The 20,415-nt window shown below is 38.0% G+C and overlaps 1 protein-coding gene across 2 annotated transcripts; it reads right to left on the bottom strand.

Annotated features, from left to right (window-relative positions):
* Positions 1–1,017: 1,017 nt before the first annotated feature.
* Positions 1,018–17,475, bottom strand: dcaf15 (DDB1 and CUL4 associated factor 15). Of its 2 annotated transcripts, none has more exons than XM_049469197.1 (14): positions 17,332–17,475; positions 15,680–15,777; positions 15,039–15,177; positions 13,297–13,403; positions 12,842–12,987; positions 11,753–11,911; positions 10,542–10,934; positions 9,475–9,705; positions 8,604–8,692; positions 8,330–8,452; positions 5,875–5,957; positions 5,412–5,516; positions 4,968–5,083; positions 1,018–3,525 (listed from the first exon to the last, which is right to left on the bottom strand). In XM_049469197.1, exons 1-14 carry the CDS (start codon positions 17,431–17,433, stop codon positions 3,470–3,472), a joined length of 1,947 nt encoding a protein of 648 aa, XP_049325154.1. In that variant the 5' UTR covers positions 17,434–17,475; the 3' UTR covers positions 1,018–3,469. The 2 variants fall into 2 exon arrangements, with proteins under 2 accessions (XP_049325154.1, XP_049325153.1); XM_049469196.1 differs by having other exon boundaries at positions 8,604–8,695; positions 17,332–17,474.
* Positions 17,476–20,415: the final 2,940 nt, after the last annotated feature.

Genomic DNA, 20,415 nt, shown 5'->3' with positions numbered 1-20,415 from the left:
CAATTCGTTTATTAATGGTTACTAATTAGGTTGTACATGCCTTAAAAATCATTAATAATCAGTTATAACACAGACACAACAATGTAGATGTCTGTGGGTTCACTATTTGGCAAACAACAGGTCATTGTTGCCCTTTCTACGTACAGTATGTGTTATAACTGATTATTAATGATGTTAAAGGCATTTACAACCTAATTAATAACCAATAATAAACACATTGTAAACCATTTATAAACCCTTTATAAAGGTAGTCTTATTTTAAAGTGGTACCAAATTATCTGAAGGTAAATGATCTCTTAAACACTTAATTAAAAATAAAATGTAGGTTTTGTTAAATGAATTTTTTTTTTACATTTTGGCCCATTTGCCCCTTTTATACAACTTTATATAACTTTATATAAATCTTTCTAAAATAAATACTTAGTAGGGGTGTACCATATCGTATCGTACGTGATAATAATAATATCGCCAAATTGTTTCAATATGGTGAACGATATTATACCCTGAAATATCGTGCCATATCGCCCACACCAAATTATCACATCAGGTTTCTACTTTTTTGCTGTTTTTAGCAAAAGAAAAATTTACACTGTTCTCGTTTCCCATTATATATTTACTAGAGACAGATTATATCTGTCCATTATCATTTATTTTACTTTAATCCTGGATATATGGAGATATGTAGAGCGCATTATTAGTACCATGACATTCTGGATCATTGACTTCTGCTACAAATTAATGATTAATTACTGATTAATTTCTTGTATTTTTTTAAATCTCAGTTAAGGGTGCGCCAGATCATATTGTATGAATACAGTGGTGTATTCTTGAAATCATTTTTTAAATTCAGTATTTCATCATATCACCAAGAGTATCGTTATCGCGAAAATACCATGAAATATCGTGATATTATTTTAGGGCCACATCGCCCACCCCTGCTACTTAGTGTGAGAAGACCTTCACTGGAAGTCACTGGATAAGAGTTTTATGGTGAGAGTAAAAAATACAGCCAATAAATTATTTATTTCAGAATTATTTATTCTTATCAAAAAATAATTACATTAGACAAGATCAAGTGTGAATGTTTGCCATGACGGAACGGAGGGACTTCATAATGCATGCAGTCAGACTGGCTGAAACCCCACATTTCATCCAAAGTCCCAGTCTACAGAGTATAACACACACACACACTCTACACACACCAGTCTACAGTCATTCCTACACAAGTTTACAAAGATGTCGTCCTGGGTGGCAGCTCTATACTGTAAAGTGGAATTCCTCGATTAGCCAGAACATCTGTAAAATGTTCCCGTCCAACAATGAAGAATGTAAACGTCTGACATCTAACTTATTCAGCTAAATAAACAGAGAAAGAACATAAAAAGTGCAGAACTGTGTTGAGATTCAACACTGACAAATTCCCTGTGTAATACAATGTGAGGTTTACCAAGTCAACCATGTCAAAAACCCAACAAATAATACATAGCAAGAGCCCTAGAGGCTCTTTTCATGTATTATGAGGCTACAGCCTTATGTAAATTGGAGAGTGTCTATTTTTTGGATATTAGTCAGATGGTCAGTGCTGAAGATGGGCATTTCCAACACTTGGATTGGTTCCAACGCAACACAAAAGCCAATCGATGCACAGGAACTAAATGTCAGGTTTAGAAGGTCTGGGTTTGTAAGTCAGCTCTACAGAATGGTAGATCTGGAACAGCTGGAGAGTTGGTTAAATAGGAGACCCAGGTGACATGCTCACCTTGTTCACACCTGGTATTACCATGCGTTCTGGGTGATCTGATCACAAAGTGTCGAATAGAAACATACCGTATTTTTCACACTATAAGGCGCACCTAAAATCCTTTAAATTTCCCAAAATTCTACCAGTCAGGTATTAAGGAGCAGTAAAGCCACTTAAAGCTGAAGTACAGAGTTATACAGGAGTTTCAGTTTAGTTGGATGGAGCAGTATTAGCATTAGGCGCTAACCTCTATTAAACTTATTTAGAGGTGAGTATTATCAGCATGTAGGTTGCTGCTAACCCCAACTAGCACTGCTGGAGCAGCATTAGCATTACCCGCTAACCATACCAGCTCTTTCGCCATTCAGAGGTGAGTATTATCTTACTGTAGCCTGCTTGTTTCTGTTCCCCATATTAAAACTACATGGAACGAACCGCTAGCTAATATTGCCCTGAATTATCGGAACACTCAGGGTTCCTCAGTGTAGCGCTGTCGGGCAGCATTAGCCGCTAACTTCTAGCAGATATCCGCTAATGCTTTAGACTTAGTGCTGGAGAAATTTAGGAATCTAAGCTTACTGTAAAAATAGAAGCGCTTTACCCACACAAATAAGCAGTGTAAATAAACATATAGTGCAAAAAATACAGTACATAATAAACACAATGCAGGACAACTTCGTCCACCGTCCGTGTGGGTTAGCTGAGCATGCTACAATAATAAGTACTAGCTAATGGACTCAAGTTGATACTTGTGGATGGTGCACAACCAAAACTAGCTGCATTTATCTCGATTTGGGCTGATTAGGGATCATCCAGGATTAGATCATCCAGGAAGCATGCTAATGCCATGTTTAAACCATGTTGGCACCAGGTGGGCATGAGTTCTGAGTGGGTTGGTTGTCCAACAGCAAAGCCCCGTGAGAAAATACAAATTACTACAATGCAGGAACTCTCCGTCCACCGTCTGTGTGGGTTAGCTGAGCACAAAGGTGATACTTGTGGATGATGTGCAACCAAAACTAACTGCTTTTATCACGATTTGGATTAGATCATCCAGGATGCATGTTAATGGGCTTCCCAAATGGGCACCTTATTATTAAGAACCACCTTAATCTCATATGGGTCCCATTTATTCCATATTATAACCCCTCATGATCCCGTCATAAATCCCATTTACTAAATTTAATGGTTCCAAGCTGGGCTACTCATACTGATTCATACTGATGTGTAAAGTAAACTGGATACATACATTAGTCCATTGACAACCATGCACACAAATCGCACTAACAAATAATACAAAAATAATAACCATCTACAGTACTGAATGTACGAATGTGTATCTACATATATATAAAACAAAAATACATTTGATGACACTTTGTTCGTTCCAGCTGTGATAACAGACGAGCAAACAGGCTAAATATTCTAGTGCAGCTTCCGCTAGCAAGGTAGCAGCAACAGGTATGGCTCACTGAACCTGGACAGCCAAAGTTTTCAATCCAGTCCAGTCAGGACGCTCAGAACTAGAAAACGAGTAAACGAGGATTAGTTCTTATTCCACCTTCCTTCTACACCAGACAAGGTCTCGCTTTACCTGCTCTTATACATAAATATATACACAATAATAACAATATATAAGAGGGTTCTGCAGAACACAGGGCTGAAAAGTTCTTAGAGGATTTAAAGGATCTCCTCCAATAAATCTGCTCATCCTGCTTGTCTGGTCCATTAGAGGACGATCCACGTCCCTCTGTCGCTGTCAGCAAGCACCTGAAGTGAGGTACCTACAACAGGAAAACACATTAACACAAGCTTTAATCCATATCTCCATAAAACAAGAGTGGCCAGTATATTAGAAACACCTGCCTTGTGCATACACATTCAGTGTGTTTCCAATAAAGTGGCCAGTGAGTGTAACTAGCTAACTGAACACAAGCAAGGTGAAGCTACAAAAGAGGGAGGGGTTTTCAATAAAGTGGCCAGAGAGCTGGAGCTATAAGAGAGAGGTTTCCAATAAAGTGGCCAGAGAGCTGGAGCTATAAGAGAGAGAAGGGTTTCCAATAAAGTGGCCAGAGAGCTGGATCTATAAGAGAGAGGTTTCCAATAAAGTGGCCAGAGAGCTGGAGCTATAAGAGAGAGAAGGGTTTCCAATAAAGTGGCCAGAGAGCTGGAGCTATAAGAGAGAGAAGGGTTTCCAATAAAGTGGCCAGAGAGCTGGATCTATAAGAGAGGGGTTTCCAATAAAGTGGCCAGAGAGCTGGAGCTATAAGAGAGAGAGAGGGGTTTCCAATAAAGTGGCCAGAGAGCTGGAGCTAGAAGAGAGAGAGGGGTTTCCAATAAAGTGGCTAGAGAGCTGGAGCTATAAGAGAGAGAGAGGGGTTTCCAATAAAGTGGCCAGAGAGCTGGAGCTATAAGAGAGAGAGGGGTTTCCAATAAAGTGGCCAAAGAGCTGGAGCTATAAGAGAAAGAGGGGTTTCCAATAAAGTGGCCAGAGAGCTGGAGCTATAAGAGAGAGAGGTGTTTCCAATGAAGTGGCCAGAGAGCTGGAGCTATAAGAGAGAGAGAGGGGTTTCCAATAAAGTGGCCAGAGAACTGGAGCTATAAGAGAGAGAGGGGTTTCCAATAAAGTGGCCAAAGAGCTGGAGCTATAAGAGAAAGAGGGGTTTCCAATAAAGTGGCCAGAGAGCTGGAGCTAGAAGAGAGAGAGGGGTTTCCAATAAAGTGGCCAGAGAGCTGGAGCTATAAGAGAGAGAGGGGTTTCCAATAAAGTGGCCAGAGAGCTGCAGCTATAAGAGAGAGAGGGGTTTCCAATAAAGTGGCCAGAGAGCTGGAGCTATAAGAGAGAGAGGGGTTTCCAATAAAGTGGCCAAAGAGCTGGAGCTATAAGAGAAAGAGGGGTTTCCAATAAAGTGGCCAGAGAGCTGGAGCTATAAGAGAGGGGTTTCCAATAAAGTGGCCAGCCAAAGTTACTAATTAATTTGACACCACCAAGGTGGAGCTTAAAAAAAGAAAAGAAAAAAAGCCTTCCCAATAAAGCGGCCAATGAGTGTAACTAAATAACTGTATACCAGCATTGGGGGGTTTGCAATAAAGTGGCCAGTTTTTGTAACTAACTAACTGTATACCAGCAAGGTGGAGCTATAAGAGAGGGGTTTGCAATAAAGTGGCCAGTAACTGTAAGGTATACCTCTGTGTGTGTGTGTGTGTGTGTGTGTGTGTTACGTACCTTTGTGCATGGCTTCATTGGTCATGCGGTTGATGTAGCGTGAGCTGCTCTCAGGGACGAGCCATCGCATAACTGTATTTACACACGACTTCCTGTACGAACTCCATACACTCCCACTGAAAGAGAGAGAGAGATTCAAACAATGGTAACACAAATTAATAAATAATAATAGTTATCGGCAGAGTAACCCTGCGGTCGCACTGTCATACTTTACTTTTCTTCTTACTGACCCAAGCAAAACCTTACTGAGCAAAAATCCACATCATATTAAACAGGATATGATTAATCAGCGGTTATAATCAAGTTAAAGGTTCACAGAGTAGAAGGATGGGAGAAATTTGGCAAATCAGTGTATCAGAATGTTGCATCACTGAGTCCTAATTAATTAGCATGAAGCAGGGACAGAATACTTAAATTTCTATAACAAAAACTCTTATTTCTTACCTTGTTTGCCCTTTAACCTCAGTGAGGTCTCCAACACCAACAGTGCAGCAGGCCCCTGTGTTCAGATCCCAGCTGACCTGCAGACTGGAGTGATACGACTTCGGCCTGATAAAACACACAACACACACACGCAGTAAATCACACCACTTTCTCTAAAGCTACTTATGAACTCTAAACCAACTAGCCAACACTGACCACGCTACTGTAAAATCCACTGATTTAAGCTCATTTTTATTTTTTACTTGTTAAAGTTATATTGGGGTGCCTCTCTGCAAGTTATAAGTGTATGTCGCCATTGATATTAACAGATATATGAACGTGTGTAATATCGGCATTAACCCATAATTCTAAGTATGAAGTAAGTGCTAGATAATACCCTGTAATTTGTGTAAACGATCACTACACAATTTTTAACACCTCGCTCAATATGTATGTGTGTGTGTGTGTGTGTGTGTGTGTGTACCTGCTGTGTTCCTCTTCACTATTGGAGAAGGCCAGCAGTAGAAGCCCAATGTTGATCACTACTATATTCGTCTCTGGGCAGACCTGTCGTCATAGAAACAAACCCCAACAACACATCATTGTAAACTGTTGCCATGACAACACTGCAAATAGACACCAATCAAATCAGTGTGCCTTTTGGCGTCCAGGAAACGAAATGAAAACGTATAGAACACAGTGTTACTGGTGCAAACCGCCACCGCTAATCTGAAGCGCTATTAGCAGCTAAGCTAACGACTAGCTAATGGCTGGTTGTGTCAGAAAATATAATATACAGCTCTGGAAAAAAAATCCAAGACCAAATTGAAAACCTCTGGAATATAATCAAGAGGAAGATGGATGATCACAAGCCATCAAACCAAACTGAACTGCTTGAATTTTTGCACCAGGAGTAAAGCAGCATAAAGTTATCCAAAAGCAGTGTGTAAGACTGGTGGAGGAGAACATGATGCCAAGATGGCTAAAAACTGTGATTAAAAACCAGGGTTATTCCACCAAATATTGATTTCTGAACTCTTAAAACTTTATGAATATGAACTTTTTTTTGAGATCTGAAAGCTTTCAGCTTAAATGACAATATTTTTATATAGAATTAAAGAGAAATGTTGTCCGTTGTTTTTAGAATAAAACAACAATGTTCATTTTACTCAAATATATACCTATAAATAGCAAAATCAAAGCAAAATCAGAGCAAAATCAGAGCAAAACTGATTCAGAAACTGAAGTGGTTTTAAAAATCCATTCTCAAAAACACTGTATACATTTTCAATAAATGGTATAAAATAGGGGTGTGACGAGATCTCGTGGCACGATATCTCGCGAGATTAAACGTGACGATATTTCTCGTCAAGCTTAAACCTGTCTCGCGGAAAAAAAAAAAAAAAAGTATAATAGTTAATAGTTTAGTGTGGACTTTTTAAGAGGGATCTGGCAACCCAGTAGCGATACCGCGGGTAGTCCAATGCGGACCCAAACCTACTGAGAAGGATTTAGTTGAATACACGCTTGCGGGCGCAATAAATCACAGACCAATCACGTGTGGGGTAAGATCACCAAACGCTCTCTTCAGTCAATCAGATCTGTGCAAACGCGGTAAGGAAAAAAATAAATAAATAAACACACCGCTCCTCATGCGAGATCGAACCCGTGTTGTCAGGGTCGCGGTCGTGAAACAACGCCTTTATAAGGAGATATGGAGCCCGAAAACGGGCGGAAAAACGAGAACTGGACCATACTGAATTCTAATTAAATAACTTACTCCTGGCATAGAAGATGCTTCTGCTACTTTTAAGTTGTATGTCTGGCTGCATTTTGTCTCCAGTGGAAACAATAAACGTTAACAGAGTGACAAACAAGACACAAACCATATATAAATACTGTAAATAAATCCTACACGTGACTGTTTCATAGGCAGGTGTCCTAATCCCTTAGCTCTGTACTGTATTTAAAAACATGTTCTGTCTCTGTTTGCACTTCAAGCATAGTCTTAATAACTGGTTATTATTATGAATAGTTAAATTGCAAGAGATTTAGGAGAAAAAAAACATAAACCCTAGTCTTTATGTGACTGGTTGTAGTTTGCACGTATTGTTTGCTCTATATAAGACCTAGAAAAGTTTTATTTTTATTTTTTAATCTTATTTTTATTTCTATTTCCTATAAAATCAATGGATGAGAAAAACCAGTCTGTTAATTGTGCGTTATATGATTTTGTCAAATGAAACTCTAGTTTTATTAATTTTTGACATTTTCTTTAAAATTTTATTTTTAAATCTCGTCTTGTCTCGTTCTCGTGAACCCAATATCGTGTCTCGTCTCGTCTGATTAGTGTCTCGTCACACCCCTAGTATAAAACTAAAAATTTGCTGTTCGTTTTTTGGTTCATTTAGAACAAGCTATATCTATTATCGGATCCCATGGTTCTCATTTGGTTAAACAGTATTCTTTTTTTTTTATTTTTTTTTTTAATCATTTTATGCATTTGTCACTCACCAATGAAAAAACAGTGTCTCCAAAACAGCAAATTTACAAGAGAGCAAATAAACCTTCTTAAATTTCAATGGAAGTCAATGCAAAAAGAGTTTATTTCAGGTAATTTTGGAAACTTTTAAAGACATTCTGACACAGAGAGAGTTTGGTAGTTTAAATTATTTAGTAAAAAAAAGAGGGAAAAACAGATCATTGGACAGTGACAATATGAGTGTTTTTTGTACTATGACAATTCTTTTACCTCTAAAATTAGATTAAAATTATTGCCATAAATCACCTTGTTTGCGGTATCAAATACTGAATCGTAAGGCCAAGATCCCTATAAACCCCTTTTTAATCCAAGTGCAATTTAGAATTAAACAGACTAAACACAATCTCTAAAATCAACCCACAAAAACGAGATTTAAAATAATCACGCTCACTCATACCTCTAGGATGACGACGTCATAGTCGCTGAAGGAGCAGAACTGCGAGGCCCACTCAGCATCGTTCCTGATAACTTCATTAATCAGATACTCAAAATCCAGCGTTAACTGCTCCACACAGATACACTGAGAGAGGAGAGCAGAGAATAACAGGAGAGAGAGTGTGAGAGGAGGAGGAATTATTGGAAAATAAGTTTAGAGTATTTCATGATTAAAATAGAAAAGTCTGTCAATTACAGCAATAATGATTACAGGTCTAAAACACACTCAAACACACCTGTCCACTGTACTGTCCCGTCACCAGCTGCAGGTTTCGTCCTTTTAGATCTGAGACTGTGAAAGGCAGCTGAACCTTATCCTCCTCCTCTGCTAAAATACAGAGAAAGAGACAAAGAGAGAGAGTAAGAGAGAGAGAGAGAGAGAGAGAGAGAGATTATAATGACTAAATATGTATGAATCAATATGCCAATATACTCAAGACTATAAAATAATACACTAAATAATATATACTAAAGCACTTAGGAAATACTCTTAACTACATTTTAATTGCATCAGCCCACTTCCAACGGAAAACCCTAATAGTGGCCAACTGTCCCACCCATTCAGCTGCTACTCAGCTGTATATCCCCTATCACTAGTGATGTCACAACACCAGGAGGGTGAAGACTAGCACATGCCTCCTCTGATACATATAAAGTCAGACTCCGACACTTTTTGAACTGCTGCTGATGCAGCATTACAGTGCTAACGCTCGGAGGAAAGCACAGCGACTCTGTTCTGATGCATCAGCTCACAGACGCAGTCTTGTCCTGATCCACATCACCCTAGGAGCGATGAGGGGAAAGAGCGCCATCTACTGTACCCACCCAGAGAGAGCAAGGCCAACAATGCTCTCTCTGGGCTCTGGCAGCTGATGGCAAGCTGCATGACCGGGATTCTAACCAGCAATCTCCCAATCATAGTGGCAGCTTCTCCGACCACTGGACCACTCGGTGCCCAGAAGCAGGATACGTTATTGGAAATTTTACACATGCTATATATTGTGATGTTTCACATTTTAATATTATGTAACATTTAACAGCTACCTTTAGATCAGTGAATAAGTGTGCACTGTGTGTGAACTGTGTGTTTGTGTCTCTCTCTCTCACCGCTCTCTGGTTCTGATGAGCCGGGCTGTTGCAGTCTGTATCTGAGGCGTGTGTAGTTCACATATCCAGGCTCTGGTGATGATGAAGCACGAGGTGAAGAGGAGGAAGAGGAGGTGGAGGCGGGGGACATGACTGCACTACAGATAACACCATCCTCCTGCTCTGTGGTCAGCGGCGCGCTCTGGCTCCTGGCTGCGCTGGACGGCCCTGGAAGGCTCGACTTATCATCCTCTGTTAATAATAAAGATATGAGCGGACATCAGATTACTTGAAGACACATCCAGAATAAAGAAAATACAGTATTGTGCAAAAGTTTTAGGCACCTAAGCAAACTACACTAATAATTACACAATTATCTCAGCAATATGAGTGTTTTTGCCACCACATATGATTTAAACAGATGCAAATAAACATAAATACAGTAAAAAGTAATAAGAATATCATTTTTAGTAGGTTGTATCCTGAGCTAAGCTGTAGAACAAAGTGAAAAGATTCCACATTTCTCCTGGATGCTCCTCAGCCAGCATGTGTATATGTTCAGTTCCATCAGCAGCTCACCTGATTTAACATCAGTAAGATTTGATTTACCAAACCAGTTGTTGATGAGATAAAACTAGAGATAACTCTATTAAACCCTATTAAAGATGTTTTAAGGAAAACAGGGCAGTAAAAGTTCTGCTTTTTAAAATGTATGTTTGCATTTATTGAAATGTTAGTGTTTTACTGAGCTAATAAACACTTACAAGTTTTTTCTTTACTACAAAATTTCCACAGGTGCCTAAAACATTTGCACAACATTATATATGTGCAATATTTGCAGTTTTAATGATGATGAGTCTGAAACAACTTGCGCTTCAACTACTACAATTTAGTAACCTTTACAGTCCCCCCCATATATATATATATATATATATATAAGCAATCCCAGTCTATAATTGGCCAAAATCCCACATCTTTACGACACTTTCAAGTCCTAATAATACTAATGATATACACACACAAAAATGAGTACTGCTGTAAATTATGTTAATATCGACTATATAGATCCTTTAATAATTCATCCTCACCTCTCTCTCTCGTCCTTCGCTCTGTTTCTCCAGAGGCCCTCAGTCTGTCTTTGGTCTCAGTCTTCTCCTTTCCCTCGTTTTCTCTCCTCCGCTCGCTCTCTCCCTCCATCCCGGCCGCCTGAGCCCGGCGGAAAATGTCTGCAGCGAACTCCCGCGCCCGCACGGCAGCCTGAGAGCGGCTGGGCGAGAGCGGAGTGGGCTGGGGATTGGTCTGTCTGCGATCAGGTGACCCATGAGAGGAGGAAGACGACGAGGCGGCTGATGATGATGAGGAGGACGATGATGATGATGATGATGAAGGGCTGGGTGGATGAGGAGAGGAGGGCGACTGGGTGTTTCTTTTTCTGTACAAAATCTGATTGTTTGGGCCATCTGCATCCTGCTGCTTTCCTTCTGCATGAGAGAGAGAGATGCAGTATAAATAGGACTTCTAAACATACCTTTGGAATGAGTCAGAGTGTTGGAGCTCCATCAAATTATTAAGGCACGAGTTGAACTAATTGAGCTTCATTTAGACGTTTTGGTAAAAGAACACCATTTTAAAATCCATATTTAACTGAATACAAATCAGATATTTCTTGTCCTTCAATACTTTTATTTTGTTACGGTTATTCTATTTTCAAACCTGCAGAATTTGGGGTAATTCCTGTTATTGATCTGGAATTATTAAGTGGAGTAGAGAGTGAACAGGCAGCTTCTCCTGTAGTGTCCTGTAGGAGAGTCCATAGTTTGAAGTATGATTAAACTATAATTTTTTAACAAACTTTTGTAAAATGCACGTTTACATTTTTTTCTGTTTGATATTAGATTTTAGAAACATTAAGTTTATTTGAGAAAAAATGCAAAATAATTTGTATGGCTGTTTATTATGTTCATTTTGTGATAAAAATAGTATGTTTTTATACCCTTGTTTTAGTAATAATAATAATAACTTGCCGGTGTTCTTTCTTTTTTTACTGCACTGCCGAAGTATAGGGACTCCAAGTATCTGCATTTACTTAAATTTAAGTGATTTGGAGGCAAAAAAAAGTGTTTCTTAAAGATTTGAGGCTGTTTTCACAGCAGAGAGATGTTGGACAATCAGGAAGTAGATATACTTGTTACACACAGCGTAATGTCAAACTTTAACATGACTCAAGACACTCACACAAAAAAGATGTAGACAGAGGACATACAGAGACAATTAATCACTAACATGAATCTCGACTGACCTGAACAGAGAGAAATGGCGCAGGCCACCAGTGAGTAGCTGGTGTTAAGGAGGATGACCTGATCTTTCTTCAGCTGCAGAGCCGGCTGGAATGTGGGGAAAGGGTACACCACCTGATAACGAGCATTCAGAACATAACCATGCTCCAAACACTCTCCTCCTGCACAGGGAAGAAGAGAGAAAGAAGAGATGGACAGTGTTTGTGTTTATTGGTAGTAGAATACATGTAGATTGATTCCTGTATTTGGAGCAGAATATATATTGGCAGGAAAAATACGATATACAGCTCTGGAAGAAATTAAGAGACCACTTCAGTTTCTGAATCAGTGTCTCTTTTTAGAGAATTTATTTATAGGTTTATGTTTGAGTAAAATGAACATTGTTGTTTTATTCTATAAACTACAGACAACATTTCTCCCAAATTCCAAATAAAAATATTGTCATTTAGAGCATTTATTTGCAGAAAATGAGAAATGTCTGCAATAACAAAAAAGATGCAGAGCTTTCAGACCTCAAATAATGCAAAGAAAACAAGTTCATATTCATAAAGTTTTAAGAGTTCAGAAATCAATATTTAGTGGAATAATCCTGGTTTTTAATCACAGTTTTTATGCATATTGGCATCATGTTCTCCTCCACCAGTCTTACACACTGCTTTTGGATAAATTGTTGCCACTCCTGGTGCAAACATTCAATTTAGTAAATCAAAGAAACGTATCATTTTTAAGTGATCTCTTATTTTTCCAGAGCTGTATATCATACGATACAGAGCATTTGAATACATTTTTGAATAAAAAAAATAACTTACCATCACCATTAATAAAATCTGAGCAAAAGGAAAATTTACTTTTTTTTATTCAATCATAAAGACTGCATAAAGCACTGCTACCTTAAGGGCAGGGTTTAATCAAAACACAAAATGAGCCACTTCTGACCCCAATCTTTACATCTGAACTAATCATGAAAAAAAATTGATACTGTAGTTTTAAAAATCGATAGAGTATTGCAAAACAAAATGTGATTTAATACAATATTTTCTTACACCTCAAGTATTTAATAAAACGTTCTTATGTGGAATGGTCTTGGGTACCTGTGCGTATAGTAGATGCAGTAGGTACTGGGCAGCACTGCTGGCAGGGCTGGGCAGGAGGCATGGAGGCGATGGTGATGTAAATATCTCTGTTATTTTCATCACTTATCATCATATTCATCAGGGCTGAACTGCTGCTGCGCGTACTGAAACACACACACACACACACACTCACATTAAAAATACTGATACATCACCAAGGAAACCAAGCAGTTATCAAATGTTCTTACCCATTCTAAAACAAAAAGCAACTTTAAGCCACATGAAGCTACTGTAACTGTTTAACCCTGTTTAACCTGGAGAATCTCGCTGTAACTCATTCCAAACATATTCACCAGCACCAGCAATAAAAATGTTGCAGACTTTAAAATCACCGTGTGCACATGGTTAAGGACAACTGGTTCAGCCAGTTCATTTAGTGTTTAATCTGATAAAAGTAAAAGAAAGGTTCTCACTTGAAGCCGAAGATAACGATCTTCGAGTGATCATTGTGCCACTCGCATACAGTCAGATACAACTCACTGTAGATATCCTCACCCGCAAACAAGCGTACATGGTGCACCTGAGAGAGAGAGAGAGAATATGAAAGAGAGAGAGAATATGAGAGAGAGAGAATATGGAAGAGAGAGAGAGAATGAGAGAGAGAATATGAAAGAGAGAGAGAGAATATGAGAGAGAGAGAGAATATGAAAGAGAGAGAGAGAGAGAGAGAGAATATGAGAGAGAGAGAGAATATGAAAGAGAGAGAGAGAGAGAATATGAGAGAGAGAGAGAGAGAGAGAGAATATGAGAGAGAGAGAGAGAATATGAGAGAGAGAGAGAGAATATGAAAGAGAGAGAGAGAATATGAAAGAGAGAGAGAGAATATGAAAGAGAGAGAATATGAAAGAGAGAGAATATGAGAGAGAGAGAGAGAGAATATGAGAGAGAGAGAGAATGAGAGAGAGAATATGAAAGAGAGAGAGAGAGAGAGAATATGAGAGAGAGAGAGAGAATATGAAAGAGAGAGAGAGAGAGAATATGAGAGAGAGAGAGAGAGAGAGAGAGAGAATATGAGAGAGAGAGAGAATATGAGAGAGAGAGAGAGAATATGAAAGAGAGAGAGAGAATATGAAAGAGAGAGAGAGAATATGAAAGAGAGAGAGAGAGAATATGAGAGAGAGAGAATATGAAAGAGAGAGAGAGAGACAGCGAAAGAATGAGAGAGAGAGGGAGAGAGAGAGACAGAGAGAGAATATGAGAGAGAGAGAGACAGAGAGAGAATATGAGAGAGAGAGAGACAGAGAGAGAGACAGAGAGAGAATATGAGAGAGAGAGAGAGAAAGATAAAGAGGATATGAGAGAGAGAGAGAATATGAGAGAGAGAAAGAGAGAGAGAGATAAGGAGAATATGAGAGAGAGAGAATATGAGAGAGAGAAAGAGAATATGAGAGAGAGAGCCAGAGGGAGAGAGAAAGAGAGAGATAGAAAGAGAGAACATGAGAGAGAGAGAGAGAGAGAGAAAGAGAGAGAGAAAGATTGATCTTAATAACAGGAACTTAAAATCTCTCCAAATAAGGATCTTAATTTTTGAATAACTCAAACAACTTTTATTCTGTTAAAGAAACATTATGAAGCAATTTGACTGATATCTTTTTTAGGGATCTTCACTGCCTGTAACGGTAGAAAACGGCATCTGTCATTTTTATAATAATACAGCACTATGCAACTTTGGTGGAGCTGCATGAGATCTCTCTCCAGAACTGTGTAACCAGCATAACCTGAGTAATATTGGTGTATAATCCTGTAACATAACTCTAATTCCTTAGTCCTGAGGATTCTCTCACTTCAGATCCTGCTACTGGATCTCTCAGCTTGTCCAGAAATGCATGTGTAATATCCTGTTACATTACTCTACTGCCTCAGTCCATATGCTTCTCTCACGACATATACTACTTCTGGATCTCTCAGCTTGTCCAGAAATGCATGTGTAAAATCCTGTAATTATTACTCTACTGCTTTAGTCCACATGTTTCTCTCACTCCATATATGCTGATTCTGTATCTCTCCAGAAATGCATGTGTACAGCTGTTTATAAGGGGGCATTTAAAGCTTAATTTGTATTTACTAGAGGTGGAGTAGAAGTGAATAAAATAATTAGAATAAATAGACTAAAAAGTGCCCGCAAAAATGATTAAGTTTGGATAATGACTGTTACCTGTTTGAGGCGGCTGTGCAGGTTGAACTCCCACCAGTACAGATGGTAGGTGTAGAAGGAGAAGTCATCGTCCTCACCACAGTCACTTGTGTAGGACAAAACGTAGCGCCCGCACTTCGTAAAGCCCAGAAAAATGTGACTGAATCAAAAACACAAGCAAATAAAAACAATGAACACCTGTATAACCATACATGTCTCCTAGTTATTTCACCAAGCAGAGTCTGGACTGAAATCTAGATATTATTATGGCTGTGGCAGTGAACCTCCAGGACTGTGCAATATGTTCAAACATATATATCCCAATACAACCAGTAAAATAACATTTATAACAGTGTTTCTCATTTATAGTCCTGTTTTAGCTGCACAGACAGAATAAAAAACTGGCTGCAGTAAAGCATGTATTTTTACATGTATTGATGATATAGATAGATATGAGAGAGCACAATATTAAACAACAGATATTTTTCTATCATCACACAAAATATATCACTATATCACACAGCCCTAATACAGTACGTGGTGCAAATAAAAAAAAGGAAAATTACTAAGAACAATCACCAATACTCCAAACACTGCCTGACTAAACACACCTGGAATAGAGATATTTTTTGTCAAACTATTGCTTTAAACCCCTTACTCACCCTGCTCTTAGAAACTCCTCACTGACGATGGTCTTTAACGGCACACAAACGCGAGGAGGAAGTTTCCGGAAAAGCCGCTGAGACAGGTGACCATAAAGCTAAGGGTGGAAAAACAGTGAGGAAATCACAGTGTTAGAAACATATAATCGGCACACTGGTGGTGGATGTAAGTAGGCTTAACTTATACTAAATTTTTTTCAATAAAATATTTTCATCCTCATTTCTTTAAAGCAACCATACACCCATTCAATTGAATTGAGTTGCACAGTTTCATGTCTGCAATTTGCCCAAATTTAACTAGACTGCCCAAAAATAAGAAAACCAACACTTAAAGCTATTAGCTAGATAGATCACAATGTAGATGTAAAATCAGAGCCAGATGCTACTTATGTATTGTATAAGTATATTGTAAAAAAGGAGAGAGAAGACTTTAAGGTACTATTACTGGTTTATTAATGTCTTAATGGTGCAGGACCAGCATATTTATCTGATGTGCTCCAGTGATATGAGCTGAGTAGAACTCTCAGATCATCAGGAACTGGTCAGTTAGTGCTGCATAAGATAAAATTTATTTTCTCATTTGTAAAGCGCTTCAAATCACCATTGTGTATAAAAGGTGCTATATAAATAAACTCGCCTTGCCTTTCAATCTATCTGTCTGTAACTCTATCTGTCTATCTGTATGTCTACCTATCTAACTGTATCAATCTTTATATCTATCTATTTAACTGTCTATCTATCTGTCTCAATATCTGTCTATTTACCTATCCATTTGCCTGTAACTGTCTATCTAGCGATAACTGTCTATATTACTGTCTATATATTCATCTATATGTCTATATGTAACTGTCTATATGTAACTGCCTATACGTAACTGTCTATCTATCTTTATATCTATCTATATAACTGTCTATCTGTCTCTCTAACTGTCTATTAACCTATCTATTTGCATGTAACTGTCTGTCTGTCTATCTATCTATCTATCTGTATGTCAATCTGTCTTTATATCTATCTATATAACTGTCTATCTTACTGTCTATATATTCATCTATATGTCTATATGTAACTGTCTATCTATCTATCTGTCTATCTGTAACTGTCTATCTATCTATATATCTGTCTATATGTAACTGTCTATATGTAACTATCTATCTATCTATCTATCTATCTGTATGTCAATCTATCTTTATATCTACCTATATAACTGTCTGTCTATCTGTCTCTCTAACTGTCTATTTACCTATCCATTTGCCTGTAACTGTCTATCTAGCTATAACTGTCTCTTACTGTCTATATATTCATCTATATGTCTATTATTTAGCTAAAACATTAGCAGTGCTATAAAACACTTTTCACAGATGCTAACTCTTCTCTCTACAGTGTTTAAAACCGCGGGTTTCTGAGAAACACTGGTACAGATTTATAGAATAAGGTAGCTAAACGCATTAATATACTTATTTCCATGTTTTAAATCAGTACTGTGAATAGTTACATAGCTATAGAGATAGAGATAGCTATATGAAGGACTGTAGCAAAGCTAGTTAACGTTAGCCTTTATCTCCTGCAGACCGGGCGGTCTTCTATCGTCTCCACAGCGCTGTTAATATATCGAATAAAGCTGAAGAGCGGCTGGTTTAGTCGGTGAACTCTACCTTCCCGCGGGTCAGCAGTTTAACGACGTGCTGCTTCTGTTTTCGCTGCTGTTTCTGCTTTTGTTTCTGATCATCTTTCTCCGATTTCGAGCTGGGCGCCATTTTTCCTTCTCGCCTCAAAAAATGCCTTGGCTCCGCCCCGTAGTTTCACCCACCTCAGCGAATGATTGGCTGCCGGCGGCAATTTGCAGAAAGCTGATTGGTTCAAACATCCCTCAATCAAATTAGTAAAAGTTTGGACATTTCTGATTGGACGTCGCCAAGGTCTGAAAATTCACCGCCCGGTAGTGTTTCTTATAACCTAGCTTATAAGGTCCGTTGTAAAATGTTATGTTTTCTGAATTAAACTCTTTTCTTTTTATTTATTTTCCTATTTATATATATTAAAAAAAAAGATTGTGTGTGTGTATATATATATATATATATATATATATATATATATATATATATATATATATATATATATTATATTTGTTTTTATATTATATGTTTAGTATTTTATTAGTATTCTAGGGTCAGATGAAATGGGAAGAAGATTAAAAACCTTTGTCAAAAAGGGATAAAATCTTTTTTCTTTTTTTAAATGTTTACTTCATTAATATAGTATTTCAATATATTTTGACTAAAGTCCACATAATACCAGTACCCACAGAAAATATATGGGCATGTATTTCTTTATAAGTTCATTTGTTAAAATGTATTTCAAACAAATGAAGTATGTAAAGTAAAAATATTTTTTGCCATTTTCATATGTATTTCTAAATGTGATTTACATAAATTTCTTTTGCATATGGATGTGGAACAAATATACCGGTAGGTTTAAAATAGGATAGTAATATTTCTGAGGTAAAATTTTAATAACATTTATTAACATTCATTTATTTATTTAACACCGCCTAATAAGCATTATGTGTTATTGTTGAAATCCTGACATTAAATCAACATTCATGTATTAAAGGTTTTGAATGGTTGGGATATGTAGGTCCTCTACACTTACATTAGTTAATGCTTTTAGGTGAAAGGTGCTAAATTCTCACAATTAATAATATTAATGTTAATAATTACACTACAAACTAGACTAAAAAAAGATTTAAAGATTTACATATTTAAATGTGGGTAGAGTTTAATACAAACCAAACATATAAAACCACTACGTTGAATCAACGTAAAATCGATGTGCACAAATAAATTAATTCTATTATTTTCAATAATGCATTGAAACCACGTTGCTGAATGAAACATTAACGTTGATTTAAGCCTTTTTATACCTAGGTGGATTTCTGAAACTGTAGCGCCATCTATAGTGAGAGATGTGGGATTACTAAATAAGTCTGAAAAATGACTCGTGATGAAAGAATTATTACTGTTATTTATAACAAATAAATAGGAATGTAAATTAAGCTTCTGCCTAAGCTCGACAGGTAGAGCGAAAACAAAAAGGGAGGCGGAGTCAAAAACGAGGATTCAGGTTGCCCTACATTCAGTTGGGGTTGGATCTTTGCCTGCCGGGAGACGGGCGGCAGTGGTGGGTCTTTTTCATCGACCCGGCAGTGCCAGGCACGTACCCGGCAGTACTAAAAACTGACAGGGGTCTTGCTGACAGTACGCCGGCAGTTTTAAAAACTGTCAGGGAGCTTCCTGACAGTACGCCGGCAGTTTTAAAAACTGTCAGGTAGCTTCCTGACAGTACGCCGGCACTACTAAAAACTGTCAGGGGGCTAGCTGACAGTACGCCGGCAGTATTAAAAACTGTCAGATAGCTTCTTGACAGTACGCCGGCAGTTTTAAAAACTGTCAGGTAGCTTCCTGACAGTACGCCGGCACTACTAAAAACTGTCAGGGGGCTTCCTGACAGTACGCCGGCAGTTTTAAAAACTGTCAGGGAGCTTCCTGACAGTACGCCGGCACTACTAAAAACTGTCAGGGGGCTAGCTGACAGTACGCCGGCAGTTTTAAAAACTGTCAGGGAGCTTCCTGACAGTACGCCGGCACTACTAAAAACTGTCAGGGGGCTTGCTCACAGTACGCCGGCACTATTAAAAACTGTCAGGGAGCTGGCTGACAGTATGCCAGCAGTTTTAAAAACTGTCAGGTAACTTCCTGACAGTATGCCGGCACTACTAAAAACTGTCAGGGAGCTTCCTGACAGTACGCCGGCAGTATTAAAAACTGCCAGGGAGCTTGCTGACAGTACGCCGGCACTATTAAAAACTGCCAGGGAGCTTGCTGACAGTACGCCGGCAGTATTAAAAACTGTCAGGGAGCTTCCTGACAGTACGCCGGCAGTATAAAAAAACTGCCAGGGAGCTTGCTGACAGTACGCCGGCACTATTAAAAACTGTCAGGGAGCCTGCTGACAGTACGCCGGCAGTTTTAAAACTGTCAAGGAGCTAGCCTAGGATGGACTCTTTCATATGGGAGTGGACCTGTTTTGGCATTATGGAAAAATCATGAGAAATTTAATTTTAAGCATGAATAATAAAAATAAATAAATAATATAAAATAAACAATACAGTGAATTTTTCCCAAACTTGCAGGAGTCATAGCCTAGGACAGACTCTTTCAAATTGTAGAGATCATGAGATCATGAGAAATTTAATTTTAAACATGAAAAAAAAAAAAAAAAAAAAAAAAATAATAATAATATGAAATAAACAATACAGTGAAATTTGCTAAAACTTGCAGAGGTGATAGCCTATGTTTTGGCATCAAATGCTAACAGTGGAACTGTTTTGGCATTATGGGAAAATCATGAGAAATTAAATTTTAAGCATAAAGAATAAATTAATTAATATAAAATAAACAATAGAGTGAAATTTGCCCAAACTTGCAGGAGTCAAAGCCTAGGACAGACTCGTTCAAATGGTAATGAAACTGTGTTGGCATTATGGGAAAATCATGAGAAATGTCATTTTAAGCATAAAAAAAACAAACAAAACAAAATTATATAAAATAAACAAAACAGTGAAATTTGCCCAAATTTGCAGGAGTCATAGCCTAGGATGGACTCTTTCAAATGGTAGTGGACCTGGTTTGGCATTATGGGAAAATCACAAGAAATGTAATTTTAAATATGCATATACT

Source organism: Astyanax mexicanus, chromosome 21 (genome assembly GCF_023375975.1).
Source record: "Astyanax mexicanus isolate ESR-SI-001 chromosome 21, AstMex3_surface, whole genome shotgun sequence".
Taxonomy (NCBI): Eukaryota; Metazoa; Chordata; class Actinopteri; order Characiformes; family Acestrorhamphidae; genus Astyanax; species Astyanax mexicanus.
This window is presented reverse-complemented; position numbering and strand designations above follow the sequence as displayed.

Bases quoted from the DNA above. Each gene is read 5' to 3' on its own strand.
- dcaf15 (XM_049469196.1), bottom strand. From the start codon at position 17,433: ATGGCGCCCAGCTCGAAATCGGAGAAAGATGATCAGAAACAAAAGCAG. The intron at 9,706-10,541 runs GTGAGGATGAAT...TATTATTAACAG, and splicing joins GCGAAGGACGAGAGAGAGAG to AGGATGATAAGTCGAGCCTT. The intron at 8,453-8,603 runs GTGTGTTTGAGT...CTCCTCTCTCAG, and splicing joins CGGGACAGTACAGTGGACAG to TGTATCTGTGTGGAGCAGTT.